At 56.0% G+C, this 17669-nt stretch overlaps 1 protein-coding gene across 1 annotated transcript in view; it reads left to right on the forward strand.

The window, feature by feature from the left end:
• Window positions 1–17669, forward strand: part of Cdh22 (cadherin 22) — a 112437-nt gene that overhangs the window by 42337 nt on the left and 52431 nt on the right. Inside the window, exons 2-3 of the mRNA XM_063248253.1 lie at window positions 6617–7297; window positions 15768–16062. Of these exons, the coding sequence (XP_063104323.1) occupies window positions 7022–7297; window positions 15768–16062 (571 nt within the window). The 5' untranslated portion in view covers window positions 6617–7021. The remainder of the gene's footprint in view (window positions 1–6616; window positions 7298–15767; window positions 16063–17669) is intronic.

Raw genomic sequence — 17669 nt, forward strand, 5'->3', positions numbered from 1 at the left:
GTGGCAGGAGCCACTGGGTTGGCGTCCAGCCTTGGTGTGATGGTGCCAGGGTGCTGAGCAATGGAGACGGGGCGTGCTGGCCGCCCACCCTGGACTCCAGGAGGACACAGAACACACGGGGGAGGTGCCGCCCGGAGCACAGAGCCACAGCAGGACAGCGGCACTGGTGCTCCTGGCTGAGGTGCCCGCTCAGCCCCCAAAGGCTCGGCAGCAAGTGTCTGGAGACCCCTCCCCTGCCCAACTCTGTGCTTGGTCCTGGAAGAATGATTAGGACATGGCCTTCTTCACGAAATGTGCCAGCACAGCTGCTACCTAGCCATCAGCAGAGGCAGACTCAGCAGAGTGTGAGAGCAGTCCGAGGAAAATGAGTATCCGAAGGAAGCAGAGGCTGAAATGGGATTCAGGACCAGAGCGGCGCAAGTCAGTGGTTCAGCAGTGTCATTAAGGATGCAGATTGTTTTGTCTTCCCCTAGTAGATTTCCTTGGCCTCTTGAAATACTTCCCTTCATCATCCCCAAATGGTTGCTGCTGCTCCAGCCATTACCTACTCATACATGCAGAAAACAAAGTATTTCTCTTTCAGGCATCTCTGTGTTAAGAATGCAAGTATTTTATATTGTATTGGTCAGAATGGGGTCACATGAGACTTTCTAATCAGTTTCTGGTGGGGAGAGGGAAATGGTCCCTATTGCTTTAGACTAAGTCACTCTTCAGAGGAGACAGCACATGGCCAAACTGAGGGGCGATACTGAAGCGAAATTGAAACTAAAAAAAGAACGCGCAGGGAATTGGCTGTCTGCAGCCACCATCGCTCTCGTCCCACCCCATAAACCCGGCCCGATGCTTCTGTCCACCGTCCCTGCTGCTGGCTGAGGGCTGCTCTGCGGGGGCTTTTTCCTGCGGTCATTTCCTGCCTCTTCTTCCTACAAAATCCTCCCCATCTTTCCAAAATCAGCTTCAGGCCCCTCCTCCAGGCAGCCCTGCGTGGTTTGCCATCTAGTTGTAGCTTTGTGTGCTGTCCATTTTGCATGCTTTATTTTGTTGATTTTTGGTTTTGTTTTGGTATTTTTGGTGTTTGTTTGTTTGTTTTTGAATAGTGGTCTCTTCTACTCTTCGCTGGGTGAGTGTACTTAATTCACAGGGGCTCCAGTAGGCGGCCAGTAAACGTCATTGGACAGATGAAAGAGTGCGTGGAATACGTGAGGGGCTGCCTGTCTCTAGATGGTGAGCTCCTTGAGGAGAGATTGTCATTGTGTCTCCAGCATTTCAAGCATACCCGATAGCTTGTCTGGCTTATTAGGGGAAGTTCCACAGGGTTGGTGGGATGAATGAGTGAATGAATTTCCTCCTTAGACACCGATGCCTTGAGAGAGGGGCTCAGTGTGGCTGCGGCCAGGGCTGACGGTCCCTGCTCCCCATAGAGCTCTACTGCCCTGGCAGCAGCACATCATCAGGGTTGGTGCAGAGCCCCTCGCCAGCCTGCTGGGGGCTGCCACCCCGTCACCTGTCCTGCCACAGGGAGGGAGCCTCCGGGGCTGCCTGTGCTCTAACCCTGCCTCACAGGGTCACCGAGGCCCTGCTGTGGGCGTCCCTGTGGCTGGGGTCTGTCCTGTCTCAGGTTGCTAGATCTGTCCCCACTGGCCCTGCCTACTCTGTGTGAGCAGAGTGACGGCCTTGATGGAACCCAGAAGCCTGGCAGGTGTTTGAGGGTCTGCAGAAGCCGTGGGCTGTAGGGCGTCTCACCCCGAGGCACCTGGAGGACCTGGAGGAGGTGGGCACACCTTGCAGCCAGGGGCTGTCCTTCCTGTATCAGGGGAAAACTCACGGCTCCCGGCAGGAGCTCCGGCTGGGCAGAGCCTCCCTCATCCTGTTTGGACCCGAGCCACTGTGGTCCCTGGAAGACGGGCTCTGTCCCAGTGTAGGCCCTGGTGGGTGAGTGGCTGGGGCCCCACGAGGAAAGCTGGGTGTGGCTGCGCTGGTGGCATTCTTGGACCTGACTCATGTCCTGAGCCTTGTCTTGAGCCGTCCCCCACTGGGGGGCAGGGAGCAGGCAAGCAGAGCTCTGCAGATCCCGAGAGGGGCCGTTGCCACCCACACACACCGCGCCTCCTCTCCCCAGCTCTCCAGCCTGCTCCAGTCAAGCCTGTGCACTGCTACTGCCTCTGTCAAGGTCACTAATGACCTCTGTGTCATTAACTCCAATGGCCAGTTGAGAGTGGCGCATCAGGAGGATGACCAAGGAATTTATCATGCAAACCGGAGGCGCAGGGGGAGGGGACATAATCGTAGTAACCCAAAGCGGGAGAGCAGGCTTGGGGCAGTGGGTCCTCCAGCCACCAGGAGGCGCCCTGCTGGAAGCCACTTCCTTGGGCTTCTCTGCTCTTCCCTTTTTTTCCTTACCCCCTCCCAGGTCAGTGCCTGATCTCTTCCTTGGCTGTGCTTGCTGCTTGGAGACCTCTGAAATGTAAATCAGCTCCCATCTGTCTTCTTCTCATACTCTCCTCAGAGTCTTCTCTCATTTCGGGGCAAAAACTCAAAAGACCCTAAAGACTGGACCCTACCTCCATATCTCTCTGAACTTCATTTCCTGCTGCCCACTTCAGCAATGCTGGAACCCTTCACCCCAAATATGCTTTGACCTCAGGGCCTTTGCACTTGCTATTCCATTACCCTTGAATGCTCTTGTCTTACTTTTTTTTGGTATATCTTCCCCTCCCTCCCTCATTTCAGGCCTCTGTTTATGTTATCTTAATACCAAAAGCACCCTGTATAAATAATCATTTATAATCACAGATAAATACATAGATTACAAAATTCCACCACCCCCTAAGTTACCTTAGTTTTTGTCTCTATAACATCATCTTAGTTGGTTTTCTTGTGCTGTAACCGAATACCTGAGACTGAGTAGTTTATAAAGAAAAGTTTATTTTGGTCTGCGGTCCTAGAAGCTAGAGGAAGCCCAAAGACACAGCAACAGCCTCTGGTGAAGGCATCACAGCATAGCAGAAGGGGCAGGGAAACCAAGTGGGTGCAAAAGGGACGTAGCAAAGCAGACGGGTCTCTCGTGCTGCTGAGGTGGCCCCTGGAGAACCGCATTCATTCCTTTTGTGACCCACTTGCCTCCCGGGTCCCAACTCCCAACACCTCTACAGTGACCGTCAACTTGCAGCATGAGTTTCAGAAGGCCCAGGGCGTGTGCCAGCCACTGCGGACATGTGTTTGCTCACTATCTGTGTCCCCTAACTTGCAAGGGTGAGATGCCCACCTGTTTGTTTTCCCTGAGCCCAGAACAACACAGAGTAGGGACTCACAGAGTGAATGGATGTGCAGAAAAGCACTCGCTGGCCGACACACGTGACTGCAGACACTGCTCGCTGCACCTGGAAGCCGCAGGAGGGGAGGGAGGCTGCGGGGCGGATAGGGCAGGGCCAGCCCTGACTGAACCAGGCTCCCATTGGGAGCCAACCGCTCTGTGCGGTAGGAGGAGACCTGCAGCCCCGGAAGGCCACGGACATGTCCAGCATCTCACAGAGTCCCTGGAGGGCTGGACACAGCCCCGGGCCTCCCCGGGCCTCCCTCGCTGTACAGACTGAATCCAGGACGGGCCCGCCAGGAACAGAGACTGTAACAGGAGAGGAGGGAGGGGAGAGGAGAGGCTGGGCATCTGCGGCATTTGGCAGCCTGTGCGGAGTGGCCAGGAGCTGGCAGGCGGCCAGGCCAGCCGCCGGAGGGAGGACCTGGCAGCTGAGGTATAAAGGCCCAGGTGGGAGGAGAGGTGAAGCCGCATGGCTGGGCCACCCTCAGGCAGGGAGCAGCTTATGCCCTGCACCGAGGGCAGCCTTGTCCTCCCTGGCAAAGTGACCCTCGCTGGGGGTCCAGGGTTCAAGGTCTTAGGCGTTGTACGCAATTATGGGCAATACTCTCAGAATGGAGTCGCCTCTCTGAAGGGTGAATTTAACTTCAGCCTCTGCCTCAGGCGGCCTCCACGAAGTGTGCGTCTCCAGACATCCCAAACTCTTATCCAGGCTGCCCTGTGCCTTAACATCCTTTACGCCTCCATGTGCTTCACCTCTGGACCTTTGCACATGCTGTTCCTGTGGAACTGTTACATGCCCGGATCCTCTTCATCCTTCCAGACTCAGTCAGATGCCAACTCGCTGCCGCCCCTCTCCATGGTCACATACTCCATCTCTTTCTCCTGTCACTCCCTTCCCCTCTTTCCCGCCTCATTTCTTACTGCTCAGCACCCCTCGAAGCCATATTGTAGATTCACCCTTTATCATCCGTCTCTCCCACCAGGACAATTCCACCAGGCCCGACTCTTCTTTGTTCATTGCTACATCCCCAGCGCCCAGCACGAGGGCTGGCATCTGGGAACTGCTGGTAAATATTTGTGGAGAGCAAGTGAACAACCAGAAAAACGCACCTGCCTCCTAAATTTCATCTTGCTGTCTTTCACAGAGAAATGATGTTGAAATATGGGGAGTGGATGAATGAATGAAGCGCATTGCTGTCTCCTTGCTTGGTTTCATCATCTGATGAGTGAATGAGAGATTGAATCCCACTCGGCCCCCTTCCCCTGTGAAAGGCTTTATAAACAAAGAAACACAGGAGGGAGAGAGGCGGCAGAGTAACATCAGGCGCCAGGGGACCGGGGGCCCTTGGCCCGTCTCCTCAGAGGCGCGCCACCTCCCTGTAAATCCCCCCTCCAGCCCTCCTCTCTGCATCCCTGCGGGCTGCACCAGCCCTGGAACAGGCTGGTAGAGCCAGGGGAGCTGTTCTCGGGTGCACGCATGCAGGGAAGTCGTAAGCTCCAGGAAATGAAGGCTTGGAGCGGCCTCCTCTGCAGTAACTCCAGCCTCATTAGGACCAGCCCAGCCCATCATGTGGGGACGCAGAGCCCACAGAGGCAGCGGCATGCTGGAGGACTGCAGCATCGAAGAGCGGGGCCTTCAGGGAGAAGGAACACCCAGACCACAGGATGGGGCACTCACCGTAGGGTTACCAGGCCTCCTGAACCCAGCAGGACAGAGTGGGGCCCAGAAGGGCGGAGGCGACAGTTTGCTCAGGGCCTACCACCTCCATCCTTCCCTGTGGAGTGGATGCTTTCCACGTGGCTGTTAGCCAGAAATGCAGTTTCACAACCCCTTTCTATCACCTTCACCTTCAAACAGACACCGCCTACCCCAAGACCCCATCCATAAAGAACTGTATAAAAACAGAGGAGTCAGCTATCTGCAAAATGGGTATAAAGTACCAACCTTCAGAATTTCAGTTTTGAGAACTGCCCGCCATGGAGCTGGGTCAGAAGGGACAGTCTGCATGGCTCCCCCTTAGAGATCCAGGCCACTTCCTGTGTCCTTAGATGACCTGGCCAGGACAGATCAGTCCTCCCCACGCTCTGCCCAGCCACACATCCATGCTCCCACCTTAGGTCCCTAACCCAGCCAGCAACTCCCATCCACCTCTCCTCCTATCTCAGAACGCCCACCCCTCTCTCCCTCCTCCAGGGAGCCCCGGATTCTCTCCAGACCCATGTACTGCTCCCTCTCAGAGCTCCAGCAGCTCAGGTGCTACTCACACTCCCTAAGAGCAGATCACACACCGCCTGGGGTCTTCTGCCCCACTGAACACGGGCTCATTTACCTTCCCTCCCAGCATCCAGGCCAAAGCTGGTGCCTGGAACAGAGTTGTTCAACTGAGCCAAGCCAGTTGGGCACTGGGCAAGGGGAGGAAGAGAGGGGGCTGAGCCCCTCACCTGCACTCTTCCTCTTCTCCCCAGGACTGCGTGACGGCGAGGCCAGCGGCATGGCTGTCCCCTGTAAACACCCACATTTAAGCCATTATTCATCATTAGGGCTTGAGTAGGCGTGAGCCCTCCGATCCTTTCTTGCTAAAAGCAGCAGCTGCTGAGGCTGGGGGAGGGGAGATGGACGGATCCCTGGACACAGCACTGGTCCCCGACAAGAGGTGTCCATGGGAAACATGGAGATACTGAAGGCAAGCTCAGAGGAGTTGTGACTCTGCCACTGTCACACAGCCTCCTCCAAGCAAGGCCCTCTGGGACCCCGGTGCTGCTGCCCAGAAAGGCAGTGTAGAGAGGAGGTGGCGGGCAGGCCCCATCTGTGCTGCTGCTGAGGGCAGGAGGTGGAGTGGCAGAGGGGAGATGTTCTCTGCAGAGGACCTGGGTCTCAGGGGCTCTTCAAGACCCTTTCTAGAAGCTGCCAGGGTGGGGGATTTCTGAGCCAGAAGTGCCAGCCAGGATGAAAAGGCAGCTCCTGAGGTCGCTGGTCCGGTGGGCTTGGTGGCTGATGAGGGACCCCTGAGCAGTGACTGGGAAGAGCGGGCTGGGAGATTGGAGGCCAGAACACAGCAACACAGCTTGGGGAAGCAGAGGGGCAGGGGTGGGCCCCGGGAAAGAAATGACAGCAAGGCTCCGAGGCTGGGGTGTGCAGGAGAAGGCTCCGAGAAAGCAGGGCTCCCTGCGGCGTCTGTTCCATCCTGCACAGGACCAGGCACACAGTAGGTGCCTAATTAGTGCCTACAGGACAAAAGGCGGACTCAGCTTGCCCTCTCCCTGCAGAACTCCCTAGATGTTGTCTTCTTCCTCCCGCAGGCCCTGATGGATCCTGAGGACCCCTAGCCCTCAAGACTGAAGGAGCCGCCAGTCCCCAGCCTGCCTCGAGTTTGCGCAGAGACCATGGCGCACGGACCCCTGGGGAGCTGCGGCGGCGCTGCCTGGTGATCCGCTAGGGGGGGCGCGGCGAGGGGGGCGCGGGCCGGGACCCCGCGGCTGTCCATGCCCCGCTGCGGCCGCGCCCCCTCCCCCTCCAGCCCGGCGCCCGGGCGGCTGGGCAGCGTGCAGAGCCGCGGGCCCGTCCAGGGGCCCCACCGGGGGCGTCGTCCTGGCGGCCGCGCACGGGCCACCATGTGACGCGGCGCCGCCCCGACGTGCGACCGATCCGCGGCGCCCTGGTGCCTCCGGTCCGTGCCCCCCGGCGCGGCGCAGCTCCGGCCAAGCATGAGGCCGCGGCCCGACGGAAGGGCGCTCCGGGCGGGAGCCGCGCTGTCGCCTGCGTTGCTGCTGCTGCTGCTGCTGCTGCTGCTGCTGCCGCCCCCGCCGCCGCTGCCCGGGCGCATGTGGGTCTCGGGGACGCCCGCGCCCTTGTCGTCGGCGGCACCCGGGGCTCGGCCGGACAGCGCGCCTGGCGCGGGCCGCGTGAAGCGCGGCTGGGTGTGGAACCAGTTCTTCGTGGTGGAGGAGTACACGGGCACCGAGCCCCTGTACGTGGGCAAGGTAAAGAGGGGCCCAGCGCCGCCCAGCTCGGGCTGAGGGGCGCACTGACACATGTGCAAGACTTGGCTCGCTTCCCCGTCCCTGTGCCGCCTCCCAGCTGTGCCCTGGCCGAGGTCGGGCAGCTGTTTCCACCCCCACACCCTGCTGCCCCACATCCTGCCAGACCTCCTCCTTCTCCATCCCACAGAAGGGGGAGCTAGCGGGTAGCTACATGCACGGAGGGCCTAGCTGCAGACCTGATCTCAGCACACACATTTCCGGCCACTCTGCCTAAAATGCAGCTCGGGTGCAGCTGGGGCCACGCCCACACTCCATGCGGTGAGCAGGAAGACGCTGCGGCTGCAGCCTGCCCTGCCCCGTACTGTCTGTGAGTTTCCGCCGCGTGCCCACCTGAGTGCCCATTCCTTCCGTCCACTGCCCCTGTGCCTCCGTTTACCTCCCCTTTGCCACTCCCTCCACCAGTAAGTTACCTGACTTACGCTGTGAGTCTCAGCTCAGAGACCACTTCCCCGAGAAGCCCTCCCTGACCACTCACACTAGGACAGCCAGATCCCCCGGAAGCACGACCCCGAGGTCCTGGTAGCCTCCCTTGTGACACCTGAATTACACCTGTGTTTGCTCGATTGTGCAGTTGACATGCGTCTTTCCTCTCAGACCGGTGTTTGCTGTGCTTGTCATTAAATCCCAGCACCCAGCCAAACATGGCTCACTCTCTGTTCACTGAAAGGATGACAGCCACCTTCTCAGGCTTGCCAAGGAGATGCTGGCTCATCCGGCTAAAGATCTGTGCCCTGGGATAAAAGGAACTGGAAAGGACTTTTATTCATCCATTCAGTTCCTGTCCCTGGTGTGATATTGGGAACGCAAATGTAAGTAAGATCTGGCCGCTGCCATCTGGGGCTCCACAGAATAACAGACATCCTGATGTATAAAAAACTCACAAACTACGCCTGGCACTAAGTAGACACTCACTAAATGCTACCCATTGGCTGGCTTGATAGAGGAAAAAACACCCCAACGGGGTTTTGATGTAAGAGTAGAAGTTCATCAAGTGATATGGAAGATTATGCAGACTTCAGAGGCCTGAAGAAGCTTGGCTTATTCAGATGTTGGTCAGCACTTGTGATGTGTTGTAGTGGAGGGTGATTGGAGGATAAAAGCACAGTGGTGCCCAGGGAGCATTCTCTGGCTTTTGCGAAGGCCTATCAGCTTTCCAGGAGGTTTTGATTGGTAATGGGAAGCTTTTTGGGGCTTCTGATGGGCAGAAATGTCTGAGCATTGAGCAGCTCTGAGGCCAGGATCAGGATCTTTGACAAGGACAGGCAGGAAGTGAAACCTCTGGGTCTGCACGTAGGAAACTCGGCTTTGCTCTGACGCGGAGGCAGTAATCCCTGGGCCTCGACTTCTTTCTCTCAGTTACATGAGGTTGAAGTCGGTCCTCTCTACTGAGCCAGGTAACAGCGCCGGCCAGGCACACGGCCTCTCTGGAAGTCATGCAGCAGCCCAGAGGCAGAGCCAGGACCGGGACTCCCCCAGGCCGGGGAGGGGCCATGTGGGACAGGAGGGGCCTTTGCTGGCCCGAGCTGGACAGGTAACTGAGGATGAAGTAGCCGACGCTGAAGGCTTGGAGGCAGACACAGCCAAGTCCAAGGCCTTGTTCTGCCAACCTGGTCCCCAGGTGACCTTGAGCAAGTCACCTCCCTAGACTTGATCTCCATCTGCGAAGCTGGAACGCTGAGAGCCCCGCTTCCTAAGGTGGTTGAGGATTAAAAAGAAGCCTGAGCACACAAAGTGTTTGGCCTGTGGCTTGTTTGTTCGTGGTTAGTTTTTGTTATTTCCGGGTGAGGCTCTTAATCCAGAAACGGCAGGATAGGAATCATTGTTCCATTTCGTAGCAAGCAAACCGAGGTCAGAGAGGCCAAAGTCATGGAGTGGCCAATGGCTTAGCAGCTCGCGAGGCTGTGTGAGCTGGAGTTTCCAAGTCCCCAGGTGGGAAAGGCAAGCCCTGGCCCGACTGTGCAGGCCAGACAGAGGCCTCCATGCTGGCGCAGAGGCCAGGGGTCCAGGAAGGCCCCGGAGAGAGCAGGAAGGACTCTGCAGTCTGCTGAGCATCACACTAACGCTCAGCCCTGTAGTTAGTGGCAGCAGCTAGGGTTCTGCAACCCCGGATGGGGCCCCAAGTCCCAAAGAGAAGAGAGAAAGCCACTGATCACCACCTGCACCTTTATCCACTGAGACTTTATTGTCTCAAAGGCACGTGCCGAGCCGTGCCCTTGAAGTACAGTCCATGGACAGTGGGGCACCCCAGGAAGTCCTTCATGAGGAGAAGGAACAGGCCAAAGTGGAGAACAGCATGCCGAAGCTGCCCAGCAACAGGGTGACAGAGTCAACCAAAAAATCAGGCCACCTAACAGCTCTGTCCTGCTCAGCGTGGGGGCACAGGCCTGGGATCCCAGCACTTTGGAAGGCTGAGGCAAGAAGATTACAAATTGGAGCTCAGCCTAGGCCATAGAATGACTTAGTGAGAACTTGTCTCCAAAGCAAGTAAGTAAGTGAGAGGGATTGGAGATGTAGCTTAGTGCAAAGGCCCTGGATTCGGAACCAAGGACACGGAGACCGAGAGACAGAGAGAAGGAGCAGGAGAAGGAGAAGAGCCTGGGCTCCAATCCATCTCTTTCTCTCTCTCCGTCCTTCTGATCTCCCTGTCCTCGGCCCCAGTGATTAGCCTCCCTGTGCCTCAGTTTCCTTTTCTGTTGAATGAGGCTGTACCAGGACTTCCTCAGAGGCTGTGGCAGCGAGGAATCCAGGAGCTGGTGTCAGTCAAGGACCTAGACCTGCGCCAGGGTCCTGACTCGGGCTTGGCGAGTGCTGGATTTTGTTGCTGTACCTCTTGTTCCCATTTGCACCCCGGATGCACCCACATGGATTCTGCAAACCCCTGCCCTGAATCCCCAAAGTCTTCTTAGCAATGGACATCCGAGTTTCTGGCCACTGATTAGGGAGAGGCTGTCACTAGGCTTCTCCCCATTCTGGGACTGTGAGCTTGAGCTCTTAAGAAGCACCTGTCCCCTTTGCAGCTGAGCCAGGCTGTGTGTGCAGCTGGTGTGCACACACACACCGTGCACACACACGCACATGCACGCTCACACCATTCTGCCTGGCGCCTCAAAGCGAAAGGACTCCTCCACGGTTGCAGTGAATTCACTGCTTCCTGGTCCCCCTCCCCCAGGGAGCCGCTCTGAGCATCCATCCATCCTTGTCGAATTCCAAAGGTAGCTTAGCAACAGCGCTGGCATCGTGAACCCCCGGCGCCCAACAGTAACCTATTTTACAACTGCCTCCTCCGTCACTCACCCGCCGCCAGGCTCCGTCAGCGCCCACAGGAGCCCCAGCCCTGCGGTGGTCACCGAGGCCCCCTATCCACACCGCCCGGCTCCCCGCTCCTCTACCACCCTCAAAGCAGCCTCCCCACATTTCCATAAAATCTGGGTACCACGTTGTCTAATCCTTTTTCCCAACCGTAATTTCCCCCGAGGCCGCTGTCAGCTGGATGTGGATTTTGTAGGATTTTGAATTTTTTTAAAAAAGATAGAATTATGGGGTCAGCACTTATGACCAACTCCTGTGGGCGGTGAGATCTATTTTAGATATACGGCAGGATTAAAGTGGGGAGGAGAGCAGATTTAATTAAGTTGCTAATATTTAAAGAAAATTGATGAACTCTTGGTTTACGAGGCGCACTGGCGTGAGCGGACCCCTCGTGTTCCGGGGGAGGCTTTTTATTTGATTTGCTTTCTGTTTAAACCCTGGACTAGTTTTATTTGCGTAGCTGCACTGTCCGTTTAATTGTCTTTAATAAGGAAAACGTACCTCTGCTCGCATTTAATTTTGATTTAATTAGGAGGAAGTAATTAATGGCCTCGTAAATCCCATTTTTCAGCCCCCTGGGATGAGAAACCATCGCTCGCGTGTTTTCCATGTTGTTTATGACCAAGGGCTGGGGCTCGGGGGATTTCTCCTCTGGGGCCGCCTCGCCTGGTGTAGTAGGAAGAATCCTGGATGAAGTATCAGAACAGCCTTGAGGCCACCCTTTGTTAGCAGTGTGGTATTAGGTAGGATTGAGACCGTCTCTGGGTCTCAGTTTGCCGGTCTGTGTCACTGGGAGAGAACACTCTTTGATTCACAGGATTGTTATGAGGCATCCGTGGAGGGTGAAGGGTCTAGAACTGTGCCCAGGACATTCTAGCGCCCAGGCCCTGTGCTCCACGGTGCAGCTTGTGTGTACCTTGGAATGAACAGAGTGGCTGTGTCCTCATAAATCCCGGAAGACAGCTGTACACGCCATCATTCATGCATTTAATGTGTTTGGTGCTGAGCCCTGAGCTGGGTGCTGGAGATATGGAAATAAACAGCCGTTCGCTCCAGGCTCAAGGAGCTCACAACCTCATGCTCTCCTGTGTGCACACACGCGCAGCTCACCCGCTGCCCACTGCCAGGGCGCCCAGTGTGTGCCAGGAATGCAAAGCTCAGGCAGATGAGTGGAGCTCAGCCTCTGCCCTGAGACCCAAGGCAGCTGGCAGCGCAGGTATGCACCACTGAGGTGTCGCATGGGAGTGTGGAGCAGAGAGGAGGGTGTGCAGGATAGCACAGGGAAGGATGAGGTCTCTCACCAAAGGGAGGCATCTGAGAAGGCTGCCTGGAGGAGGGAGCAAGCTGAGTCTCAGGGACAAGAGAGTGTTGGCTGAAGGCCCCTGGGGCTCCGGTGTGTCAGGAATTGGGTCCATGGTCCTGTGTCAGAGATGGGGAGGGTGAACTAGGTGGTCCTGCAGTGCCTTCTGAGATGGGAGGGGAAATGGTGGTGCAGATCTACACTGGGCACCTATTATGTGTGCCAGACACTTCCACGTATTACCTATGGCTCTCAGAATCTGTGGGGAAGCAATATCAGCCCTGTTTACAGATGAGAAAATAGAGGCTCAGAAAAGGGTGGTCACTTGCCCAAGGCCATGCAACAGCTCCGTGGCAAAGCTGGAGCCAGCACTCAGCTGCTTCTGACCTCAAAGCCAAATACCGTCCTGTGTGTGACTGAAGGCCCCTTTCCAAGTGATGAAACGGAGGCTCCAAGAGAAGAGGCCACCAATCAGTGTGACCTGTTGGGTTCAGGAAAAGGCTGGGATGGGGCCTGTCCTCTCCTAGCCCTGCAGCCCAGGGCCTCCCTGGCTGCTGGAAATGCAGTAAGCAGACCAAAAGAGGTCGCTGTGCTTTGAAGTCAAACAGACCCTGCCCATCTCAGTCTCTCCGTCTGGTAAATGGGGATTCGTGTGCACACACTCCACGGTCAAGTTACATTTCTGCACACAACCTCAAACACATCTGGCACATAGTAGGTGTTCGATGAATGAGAGGTCCAGGCCGGCACCCCACAGCCTTTGCTCACAGCTGAGAGTCTCAGGGCAGAGCCAGAGATGTTCCCTCTCCATGCCAGAGTCACAGCCAAGAGCAAATCCACAGCTGTGAGCTCTTAGCTCCTGCCCAGGCCCTGTCTGGCTCTGAAGTCCCCAGAGAGCAGCTGACGGGCTCCAGTGCTTGCTCCGTGTCATGCTTCACAGAAGAACATCGGTGACATCACCGCCGGCTTCCACTTCCCCCTCCCCGCTCCTCGCTGATAAGTGGTCCCTGTCCGAGGTCTGAGCTAAAATGTCAAGGGCTGAAGGGACGTCATGGCGACTCAGGAGACAGAGAAGGGAGCAGCCACTGACACAGTGCCTGGGTCACTGTGCACGTGCTTCATTTACCCCGTACCACAACTCCGCCAGGTAGGGCTCCAGATGCTCTCACGTGGGAAGAGGGCTCAGAAGGCTAAAATTCCAAGCCCATGGCCGTAGCATGAGGAAGCGGTGGAGTCTGTCTGGAACTTGGCTTCACACAGAGCAAACGACTTCCCCTGCCTGTGCCTCCGTGGACTCATCTTAGAAATGGGAAAATAGCAATGTTTCTTAAGACAGTGACAGAGACCATTGTTTCTGTTAAACTTCCTCCTAAATGACATCTCTTCCTGCTCAGAAATATTTGCCGATTAAATAAGCAGATCACAGGTCTGATTGCAAAGGGGGAGCAGGCACCCCAAGAGGGAACAAATCCACCCCACTTCCCCCGGGAAGAAGAGCGTAAACAGCCAACAGGAGAGACAGGTCTCCTCATCCCTGCACTGCCAATGATTCAGGGCTGATGTCCTGAGATAATTTTATTGGGGGCATTAAACTGAGTTATGAGGTTTTTACAATCCAGCCACTTATGAGAAATCTATTAACAGTAACTGGACAGGAAGAAGGCTTCTCAGTGGAGCCCAGGACGGGCATTAATTGGGACAATCTATAACAGGACAGGGACCCGGAAAGGTTCCACCAGATGCCTCCATTTACTCCCCGCAATTTCTGCTGAGAATCAGCAGACTCGCCAAAAAGAGAGAGATGCCCATTAATCGGCTAATGAAATATGAAAATGTTTATGGGCCATTCAATCTTCCAAATGGCACTTCTATAATCCACCTTTCAGACACAAAGTTCTACCCGCAGAATTTACACCCTGCTCCTCCTTCGTGGCAGAGTTGGGCTCTCCTCCCTCCTCCTGATGGATTCACTGGCACCTGTCCCCTGCTGAGGGAGCTGGGGTTCACGGCATCCTGGCCCAAGAAAAGCTTTGGGGATTCTCTTCCTCATACCCCATTTCCACAGAAGCCTAAGGAGAGCAGGGACCTCCCCGAAGTCTCTGGCTTCATCCAGATGGATTTTCCTGTGCTCAGCGCTGCCTTGGAGGTTCGGGCATTGGAGGGTAAAGTCTTAGGTGTTTCTGTTTGCAGGAAAACAGACTTACTGGTTCCTCCCCAAGAGACCTCAGTGGTGCACAAACAGTCTGGGGTCTGGAGCCTAGCAGTACTGCAATGAGAGAAATTCCAGTTATATATAGTGAACATTTAGTACTAATATAGTAATAACTATAGCTACTGTTTATTGGACACTTATTATGTCTCAGGCAGAGCTGATTTCCAGCTAGTACAAACAGGTATAGTTGTACCGGTTATTAAAATACTGCAAAACCTCCGTGCTGACAGTAAATAGTCCCTCTCCACTCCCTGCCCAATTCTTAGTCCCTTGAACTTTGTGGTCCAGCAACCGTGGTACCCCTGCTGGCCCAGTAGGGTCCTGCTGTAGTGCGGCTCCATGGGCATCACCCACCGTGCTGGCTGTTAACTATTCTCAACTCAGAGAACCTCTCAGCTCCCCCAGAAGTGCACACTGCTCTGATGGCCCTGTTACGGATGAAGCAGTGGCCTAGAGAGGTGCCGGGACTCGTGCATGAACTCACAGGGGGCTGATGCTGAAGCCCAGGCTCAGCCAGGCTGGGGGGCTCCTCCTTTCCTGTGAGTCCTGCAGAGGCTTGGGGTGACAGGGTAGAACCTGAGCAAATCACTCTACTTCTCTGATCCTCAACAAGAAAATGGAAGAAGAGAAAATCTGAACAACAGAGTAGCAAAACCTACTCTAGTGGGGTTTGTTTTTAGAGGTCAGACCTGGATAAGCGTCCTTATAGTGCAATTTGGTGTGTGGGAGGGGCCTGCCCATCCCATGCCTGCTCTCCGGGCTCTTTCACCCTCTATCCCTGCTGGGCACTGAGCAATGAGCCCCCACCCTCTATATACTGAGATGCTCAAGGTGCCCCTCTAATCTCCTGGCCTCCGAGCCTGCAGGAGATGGACCTGAGCGAGGGCAGGGACCAGCAGCTCGGCAGCTCACTAGAAAAGCAAACTCACAGGCCCCACCCAGAACTCCTGGGTCTGAAGCCGCCTTTTAACAAGACGCCCATGTGATCTGCATGCACGCTAAAGCTTTCAAGCTGTGGGTACAGTGACCCTACAAGATGGAACATGAGAATGATGGCTCATACTAAGCGATCTTGGAGGGGAACAGAGAGGAGTCCAGAAAGTTTTTCTAGAAGAGGTGGCTGAGCCTGCAGTGAGTGAACTTTCAGTGGGAAGAGAAATAAGGACCAGGCTCAAAGTAAGAGCCAGAAGGTTCTGCCTGCTACAAGGCAGAGGGGTAAGGAAGGGCCTGTGGTCTTCTTTATAAGGTAATGGTGAGCAATGGGGGGACGGTAAACAGGGAGGACTCATGCAGATGTTTCTCTGATAGCTCCGGAGGCCAAGAGGAGGGTGGATTACAGGACAGGAAGGGGGGATTACAGGAAGGCTGGAGCAGAGTGAGCCACAGAGCATGGGTGAGACACCCCGGGCTGAGCAGCAAGGCTCAGAGTGGTGTGAGCGTGTCCTCTGGCTCCTTGTCTTTAGTGCAGGCGCCAGTGTGCTTCGAAGGACAGATGTGCTTAGCAGCAGACCCCCAGTGGGACTCAAGTGGCATGGCAGAGGGGAGTGTCCTACCCGGCCTCCACCTTGCCTTCCTCCCTCCCTTCCCAGATCCACTCGGACTCAGATGAGGGTGATGGAACCATCAAGTACACCATCTCAGGCGAGGGCGCCGGGACCATCTTCCTGATAGACGAGCTGACGGGTGACATCCACGCCATGGAACGTCTGGATCGTGAGCAGAAAACCTTCTACACGTTGCGGGCCCAGGCTCGGGACCGTGCCACCAACCGCCTGCTGGAGCCCGAGTCGGAATTCATCATCAAGGTGCAGGACATCAACGACAGTGAGCCGCGTTTCCTGCATGGTCCCTACATTGGCAGCGTGGCTGAGCTCTCTCCCACAGGTGGGCTGCAGGCACTGTGGGATCGGGGTGGGGGTGAGGCCAGGGTGGCTCGTCCCACTAGAGAGAGACACCAGGTCCCCAGTGCAGCCTGCTCAGCAGAGCAGGAGAGGCAGGAACTGCTGCCCCAGGATGCTAGGTACACATGTGAGCCCAGCTGAGCCCCACGGCAGGCGTCCTGGACACAGGTCCAGATGCACAACAGGACAAGGCCATACACCTGACTTCAGCGCCATCCATGCACAGCCCCCCAGGGACATGGTCCTGCCTGTGAATGTCACACTTAGACATGGCCACGTACACAATCAAATGCAAAGTACAAAACTGGACATACATGAGCCCCGACCACAGACAAGCTTAGCTGTGCACGGTGCACACCTGAACCTTAGACACAGCCCACAGGCAGGCAGCGTCCTGTCCTGGTCATACACACAGACACTCTACTGTTGCACCTTTGGGACAGTTCAACTCCAGAGGGGTCCCAGCTCCAGGTACGACCAGACCAGGGCCCGGCCACACACCAGACAAGTCCCTCACACAGGAAGGCTCTGTGCAGTCTCAGCCACATCCAGGGACCCAAGAAAAGGCTCAAACAGACATTCCCACGCCGGACCTCACTCGGCCTGGGTGCAGCCACTGAGCAGCCTCTGCAGGTGCTGCTCATGGCCCACCAGGAAGATCCCAGTCACAGGCAGTTGCCCACGTGACCGCGGGCAGCCAGGGGCACTGCAACTGCACACATACAGTCGTGCATGTGTGGAGCAGGAAGCCACCCCTTCGAAACCCACATCTGCAGGAAGACATCAGACACAGCTGTAATCAAGAACACATTTGCACAGAACAGGACAGGGACTAGACGCCAGGAATGTAGCCTTTCCCGCCCACCGTGGGAGCCCCAGACAGGTGTCTGACCGTCAAAGCCTCACTTAGTCCTGGGCTCCTGAGGCTGTGGTAGAAATTAGAGCCACAGAGTGAGAGGCACACGCCGGGAGCTGCCACCCTCCGCCCCCTGGGTTGGACTGAGTTTTCTGTGTGCCAGCTTGCCCGGGAGCAGTGTCCAGGCCTCGGCTGCCACAGCTTTGTGCTGCCTCTCTGAGCTCCTGCTCGGCAGCTGCACGTGAGAGCAGAGATACTTGGGCTCTTGGGAGAGGGTACAGTGAGACACCAGAGGAGAGGAGAGAGGCCAGAGAGGAAGAGGGAGGAGGCACTGGGGACAGTGTAAATATGGGCCATGTGCAACCAGAGGGTACACGTGTTGCCTGATGTTTGTAGCATTCTGCCCTGTGTGCAGATGTGTGCTTGCATGGCCTGTGGTGCGCCAGTGACATGCTGTGTCTATTGAAATGAGTTCATTCATTCATTTAACAGTTATTTGTTGAGTATCTACTATGTGCTGGGTACTAGGGACACATAAGTCTCCCTGCTGTCAATGAAGGGCACACTTTCCATAAGGAAGACAGACAATAAACAAGCAAACAGATTATCGGTCCCATAAGAAAAGCATTTTAAGCAAGGAGAAGAGCACATGCAAAGGCCCTGGGGTTTAATTCCTCCCAAGGAGAAGTGGTAAGGTGACTGCATGATATTTGTAGACCACAGCTGTGTCTTTG

This window comes from Cavia porcellus, unplaced genomic scaffold, assembly GCF_034190915.1.
Source record: "Cavia porcellus strain 051 isolate PalLab524CR breed Dunkin Hartley unplaced genomic scaffold, mCavPor4.1 scaffold_5, whole genome shotgun sequence".
NCBI classification, from domain to species: domain Eukaryota; kingdom Metazoa; phylum Chordata; class Mammalia; order Rodentia; family Caviidae; genus Cavia; species Cavia porcellus.